Below are 7,193 nucleotides of genomic sequence, written 5' to 3'. Positions count from 1 at the left end.
CATTAGCACCTCTAGTAATATATTTACTGAGAAAAATGGTGACGTGTTCAATACTTATGTTACCCGCTGTATGTGCCTTTTCTCCATCAAATAAATTTATCAATAATAACCTTTATGTAACAAAACAAAAAAACGTAAAATTGAAAGTAACCATCAAATCTTTCTTGAACTAATAACCCATTCTAGGCAGGTCCTTTGTACATTATTTGAACAAAAAGGAGCAGGTAAAAGATACAAGATCTTTTGATTTCCTGCACTTCTCATAATAATAACAAACATTTAAATGTTCTCACACCAGATAAATACAAAGTATTCCCACATTGAATGAAACTTAAATTTAACATTCTCATCCTTAGGAATAAAAACAGCTGAATTGATTGTGTTGCTGAATATTGTAAAAGAGTTATTGAATGATAAAGCTCTGTATATGTTGCATAACGTAATGATTGTTCCTCATTTAATTTATTGTATTGATTTTTTAGGGAAAATCTCGTAAAACAATTCGCTACAAATCCTATTTTTATTCTCCAGAAAACAGCTGTAAGGAAGTTATTATCGACGTTATTATAATCTTAAGGAAATGGAGATTTTTGTAAAACCTAAATTTTGAACCAGTTTGAAAGAAGAAAAACTGTTGAATGATCTTAAGATTGATATTAAAACGGCTGAAACAATGTGTATGTTTAAGAAAATGATAAGCGTTTAGTTTAATGGAAGAATTAAAATATGGCAGCATGTGTTTAAATGAGTTATTGTTTAGGAAAGACTTGATTTTGTTTTGTATATTATTGTTGTTTGAATTTAATTTTAGGGAAAAATAGGCAGATATGATAAGGTTTTTTTTCTTTTTTTGGCTTCTTTTAAATTAATTTATGACTTGTTTTGTTTTTCTTGTATATAAATTATTTTGTTTGCTTTTAAATGAATGAATAAATGAATTAATCTTTTTGGTGGTCCTACTTGTAGAGTTGAACTTTGGCTCTCAAGCTGTATTTTTACCAGAACTGCTGCTTTCAGGCTCATTAACCTTGAAGTATCAGAGTGTTTTTATGAGGACTAGAATTTGAGGCTGATATCGAACAACACGTTAGTTCTTTGCAGGCTTTAGAGATCGWAACTTTCCAGACTTTTTTAAAGGTTATAGATCTGTGGATGAGATGAATCAAAACAAGAAATGCTTTTAAAATAAAATGTCTGTCACTGAGCTGCTGTAATCTACAACAGGTGTCCCTTTAATACTCAGAATGAGAAAAGTCGGAGCAACAAGCAGAACCTAAAACACAGTTWAAACTCTTGAATTCACGTCAGTTTTTGCATTCCTCGTTCACCTGTCTCACAGCTGATCTCTTTCTCAGGTTTGGGGTGTTTGAGTTCCTCAGTAATCGTGCGAAGGATGAAAACGGACGTCTGGACAGCACCAAGGGGCTGCTGTGTGGGCTCGGAGCCGGAGTGATGGAGGCCGTGCTGGTGGTCTGCCCCATGGAAACTGTCAAGGTGGGTTTAATGACTGATTATACATCATGAAGCATATGTTCCATTTATACTTTAATCTCAGAGCACAGGACATCCTGACAGGAAGGAGTTCAGGAAATGTGTTTTTTTGTTAGTTTCTGCTCCTCCATTCATCCCACCTCACCTGCTCCTCGTTCTGTTAGTCACAGCTGCAGTCACTCCTCTCATTCGCCTTAATGCATTTATTCTGCCACTAAATTCTTTCTCAGTTGCACATTAAACACGAGGTTTGGGTTTGTGTGCATGTCTCTCTGTTTTCTTTGAGCAACTAGTTTTTTTGTTTTTTGTTAAAGTTTTTAGTTGTTTCTCCTCCTGCCAGCATGGCAGCTGAAGTGAAGTTTCACCCACAAAACTTATCTTATGTTATTATTTAAAACCATTACCGTGTACCATCTTTAAAACGGTTGTAAAAGAAGTCATTAGCACATCTTTGTTTATGTATTTTATTGTATCTCTTGTCTTTAAACCTTCACTCCTTGGTGAAAGAGATTTCAGACTAAATAATAACGTATCCAGATGTCACAATAAGCGTTTTCCTCTCTTTATCTTCCAAGGTTAAATTCATTCACGACCAAACTTCAGCCAACCCCAAATACAAGGGCTTCTTCCACGGAGTCCGGGAGATAGTCAGGTCACAAGGTAAAGCCTGGYTTCAGTTGAGTCATATTTAAGGCTTATGATTCATGAGTGAAAGAAAAGTCATTTACATTGAGAAATTAAAACATTACAGAATCAGTAGTGAACTTTTTTAACTTTTTCTCAAAATATTCACAGTAGAGGCTTTTTCATCAGAACCATATGTGTGTTTGAGCTGACCTCTGCTGGACAAACAGAATAAATGCAGCTGAAAACATAAAGCTGACACCAGCGTTGGGGTTTTAACCTCCTGGTTTCCTGTCTGAGCAGGATTAAAGGGGACCTATCAGGGCGTGACCGCAACGGTCCTCAAACAAGGCTCCAACCAGGCCATTCGCTTCTTYGTCATGACGTCCCTGAAGAACTGGTACAAAGGTCTGATAACAAGAACAGGAACTGTTTAACTTTGCTGTGGAGGGTATTTATTCTGCAGCTGGAACTAAAGTTTAAACTCTTTTAAGACTCTTTAAAGTTTAAAATGTTTGTATGTAGAATTAAAACACAATTAAAGTCTCTCATTTAACTTTGTGCTGACACCAAACTGTCTCTGTTTTTTTTTTGGTTTCTTTCTACCAGGTGATGACCCAAACAAAAGTATAAATCCTTTTGTGACCGGAGCTTTTGGAGCCGTGGCGGGGGCTGCGAGTGTATTTGGAAACACACCTCTAGATGTCATCAAGACCAGGATGCAGGTGCACGAAACAGTGGTTGGAAATTTGCAAAACTGATTTGATTTATACTAATAAGATAAAATATTTTTATCCTCAAGGGTCTGGAAGCTCATAAATATAAAAACACGATGGACTGTGCCTTAAAGATCCTCAGACATGAAGGCTTGGCAGCGTGAGTCGACTTTTTTATTCAGCTTCTAATTGTTTTTAAAAATCCTGCATCGCTTTCTCAGCTTCAAAATTCTGTTTGGAAACACACATTCTCCATATTTTATATATTCTGTCAAATTAAAAATCAACTTCTGTATATATTACACTCTTATACTGTGGAACTTCTTTTTCAGAGACATGCCTCATGAAAAATGCTGCAGAGAATGAGTTTATTATTGTAAAGTGTGATGTTTAACAGGTCAAATATTGTTAATTAAGCAGCATTAAATGTACCAAACAAACAAATATTTTCTGTGAAAATGCAGCAGGAATGCTGACTGATGAATGACTTCTCTAAAATTTGRTTATCAAGCTAAAAATCTAAAGTCGAACATGAATTAAAAGCTGCAAAATGCTAACTAAAATAGTATGAAAGAGTGGACTATATCTAAAAGTAGCAAAAGACTAGCTAAGAACTAAGATAACAAAACCAAGCTAAAGTAGTACAAGGCTATTTAAATGCTAAAATTAGAAACAACTAGCTAAAAGCTAAATTAACAAAAGGCTAGCTTAAAGCGTAAACGACAACAAAAGTAGCTGAAAGTAGCAAGAGGTTAACTAATAGCAACTAACATCTAGATTAAAGCTAAAATATAGATAGAAAATAGATTTTCATATATTGTTTTACCAATAACTATGTTTTTATTTTGATTCCTTTTTTCTGTCTGAAGTTTCTACAAAGGGACGGTTCCTCGGCTCGGCCGCGTGTGTCTGGATGTGGCCATCGTCTTCATCATTTACGAGGAGGTGGTGAAGACCCTGAACGCCGTCTGGAAGACGGACTGAGCCGATGGGCGAGAAGATGGCAGCTTCAGACCCAAATCTAAGTTTCTGTCTTAAAAAAAAAAAACAGCTGCAAAGAAGAACTGAACTTCGATCAGCGACGTGTGCCGAACCTGAAATCCAACATTTGCCCGAACAGATTTACAGAAAAGAAAGTGTCYGAAAGGACTCGCATCGAGACGAAGCAGAGCTCCTGTCGGACGAAGCAAACAACAAAGTTAGTCAAATAATAGTAAAATACGATTTTTTTTTTCTAAATGTGAAAAATATCTTAACGCAGAAGCCAACAAAAGCAACTTTTTCCCTCCAGTGATCTTCCCCCTCATGCAGACTTTCATTTTTTTTCATTCTTGATGTTTTATTAATGTTTTTACTGCAACAGTTCAGGTTTTATTCTGGATGGTTTTGAGTTCTGGTCGCTCTGTGTCTCTTCGTGTGCCTGTCGAAGAATCAAACTGCAGCTGCTCACAGTTCAAACTTACATTTAGGCCTTTAATTATTCTTTCTGCTGAAAATCTTTATACAGTTTAGAATGTAACGTTATCCTGGATTGTAGTGTAGTATTAGATTAGGATTATGTAAAAGCTTGAAACAGGCCAAATTTMCAACAACAACAAAAAAGAGCAAATATATGTAAAGAAGTTATTTAAATTCTATTTTAAATTAAAATATTTATTGAAAGCCGAATGTTAAACGAGGCTGAGAGTCTTTTTGCTGTTATTTGGTGCCAAATGAGTCCCGTCTTTCTGTTATTAAGTGCTATTAAGAGGTTTTAAGGTTATTTAATTACTGTAATTCACTGTGAATGACCTGAAGACACTGATTTTTAGATTTCTTCGTTAAAACAGAACACTGTAATATTTACCATCAGTTCCAAATCTGAGGGTCTGTGGAAATTAATAATTCTTCGTTTAGAAGTCCTACATGACTGGACAGTTTTTTTGTTTTGTTTTTTTTGTTTTTTTGTAAAGCAGAGACAAAAAAATGCCTCATTTGCTTTCAAATATTCCATATCTTCAGGTTCAGCCTCTCACTCTTGTGCCTTCAGCTGTGTTTGAAAAATAAAAATGTTAATGTGAAGTAACCTCATGGGTTATCTTGTTCAACTGAAATAACTAATACAAACATTTGTCCTTCTTGTCATGAGAAGTAATGTGAAAATAGTTAGAATCTATAATCTTGCGGTGATGAATGGGTTAAAGTGACAATTATATTTTTCTTAATTATTAAATATATACTTTTTTATGTTGGACTTTTTATGTTGGACTCAAAAAATTCTCACTGCCAAATATCTAAAAGTGTTACTGTGAAAATAAATCGGTGTTCTTCAGACATGTTGTGTTTGTGTGTGTGTGATTCAGTCTGCTTCAAGTTAAACTTTGTCAAACAAAAACTGTTTTCACCTATTTTCTGATTATTTTTCCTATTTGACAGCCAGCACAAATTTTATGTCTTAGATTTTAATTTAAGGACACATTACCACCAATATAAAAAAGGGCACATTTTGTTTCTTTTCTCTCTGACCAATTTTATGGCATTAATGAGTAACTTYAATTGTGGTTCATGCTGCATAAGTACCAAACACTAGAGGGCGCTGTGGCTCAAGTGAACAAACTCGTGATGAAAAACAGTTAAGTGACAAAAAGTTAGCTAAAAGTAGCTTAATAATACAAGTAGCAAAATGCTAAGCTAAAAGTAGCAGATTAGTATAAAAGTCGAATTAAAAAGACAAAATYACAGTGGGTTGCTGATAGATTTCAAAGAAGATTTTTTCTGAAGAGATTCAAGTGTTTTTTATTTTTTGGAGAAAGTTTATAAATAAAAACATTAAAAAGTATAAAAGTTACAAAATCCATAAGTCAGAGCATCCATCTCCTGAATAAGATGAACGTTTTATATTAAAAAAATTGTTAAAAGAAATGGTTAGATTGCCAAACGTGTTTAGAAAAATAAATGTGTTTATTTAGTGTTTTGCTCTCTGGATGCAGTTTTCCTGTGACCTCTAACTCCCATCGTTCCCGCCAATCTGAAGCAATGAAGAGGAACTAATCCTCTTTGTTCTCCAGTCTTTTTGGTTCAGAGGAGTGGATGGATTTACTGCGGGAAGGGTGGAAATGATCTTTTCTCTGCAGCTCAGGAGGAGCTGCTTATAGCAACGGTTTGTTTCTCTTCTGTTTACTCATTAAYTTCAATTAAAGAAAAACACCTTCGCCGCTGTCCGTGGTGCTGAAGGATCTGATCGGTTTTAGATACTTCACGAGCACACTTTGTTTTGTTTTTGTTTCAGCCGAGATGCGGTGATTTAAGCTTTTAATTTAGCTTTAGGAAAATAAAACCCAGTTTGCTTTTCACCAGCTTCAGACTGGTTGACTTTTTTTCCCTCCCTATCCTAATGCAACAAGAGGCACTGGACCTTGAGAACAGGTCAGTTTCCGTCCCGCCGGGAGTTGTTAAAGGGGAGGGATCCAGTCAGAGGAGAACTTTTGCGCGCATCGTTCTGATTTTACGCACCATTTGTTTCCGTTTCTCTCTTCAGGACTTTGTTTCTGTCTGATTTCATGCAGGAGACGCAGCGGTCGCCCTGATAACAGAACCCGAGCAGACTTCAGAGGGAGTCCTGAGCGCAGCGCGGAGGAGCAGGTGGTCCTGGAACAGACACGATGACGGGAGCGCACGGATGGAGCGCGGCGCGCCGCTGGTTCTTCCTTTGCGGGAGTCTGGCGTTTCTCTGCGGCGAAGTCGTGCCGCCGACCGAGGCCGGCTGCGCGGAGAGGGAGAGCCCGAACTGCTGCAGCGGCCGGGATAACGAGTGCGTGGAGTACACGAGGAGGAAAACCGTGTGTTACTGCGACAGCTACTGCCAGAAAACCAGGGACTGCTGCGAGGACTACCATCGCGTGTGCCAGATATCAGGTGAGTGGTTCATCTGATGTGTGACAGGTTTTCTGGACAGAACTTGTTTGGCTCTCTGGCATGGTCCAGAGGTGACTGAGAGGACACAGAAACTGTGCGACACAGAGGAATATGTTCTTTCTTTGAAGCAGAAACAATTGTGTCGTTGTGTAGTTAGATGTGCATGCTGACCTTTGACCTTCACATCAAARTTTGAAAATGCACCACCTGATTAGGAAGGAGATGCGAATGAAAATGTGTCTTAAAGCAGGAGCTCAGACCTCATCACTAGGTCTGCTGCTATATATGGAGAAATAAAAGAAAGATGCCAAAGATGGTCAGGACGGAGTTTAGTCTGGTCTGTGACAGACAGACTGGAAACCTTGACTGAAGTCTTAAACCTCACAAGGACTAATGGGTGTATTTGTGTGTGTGTGTGTGTGTGTGTGTGTGTGTGTGTGTGTGTGTGTGTGTGTGTGTGTGTGTGTG

General features: G+C 37.3%; 2 protein-coding genes across 2 annotated transcripts in view; both read left to right on the top strand.

Moving 5' to 3' along the window:
• The window catches only part of si:dkey-178e17.1 (tricarboxylate transport protein, mitochondrial), a 26,114-nt gene extending 20,970 nt beyond the window's left edge, over positions 1-5,144 (top strand). Inside the window, exons 4-9 of the mRNA XM_014011782.1 lie at positions 1,356-1,494; positions 2,067-2,151; positions 2,419-2,523; positions 2,725-2,840; positions 2,918-2,991; positions 3,701-5,144. Coding sequence (XP_013867236.1) covers positions 1,356-1,494; positions 2,067-2,151; positions 2,419-2,523; positions 2,725-2,840; positions 2,918-2,991; positions 3,701-3,815 — 634 coding nt within the window. The 3' untranslated portion in view covers positions 3,816-5,144. The remainder of the gene's footprint in view (positions 1-1,355; positions 1,495-2,066; positions 2,152-2,418; positions 2,524-2,724; positions 2,841-2,917; positions 2,992-3,700) is intronic.
• Positions 5,145-5,867: 723 nt separating this feature from the next.
• si:dkey-178e17.3 (somatomedin-B and thrombospondin type-1 domain-containing protein) overlaps positions 5,868-7,193 on the top strand; it is a gene marked incomplete in the record, with an annotated part of 8,604 nt that continues 7,278 nt past the window's right edge. Inside the window, 2 exon segments of the mRNA XM_014011781.1 lie at positions 5,868-5,970; positions 6,377-6,725. Of these exon segments, the coding sequence (XP_013867235.1) occupies positions 6,473-6,725 (253 nt within the window).

Source organism: Austrofundulus limnaeus, unplaced genomic scaffold (genome assembly GCF_001266775.1).
Source record: "Austrofundulus limnaeus strain Quisiro unplaced genomic scaffold, Austrofundulus_limnaeus-1.0 Scaffold84, whole genome shotgun sequence".
Taxonomy (NCBI): domain Eukaryota; kingdom Metazoa; phylum Chordata; class Actinopteri; order Cyprinodontiformes; family Rivulidae; genus Austrofundulus; species Austrofundulus limnaeus.
The sequence above is the reverse complement of the archived record's forward strand: the minus strand, read 5'-3'. Positions and strand labels throughout refer to the sequence as shown.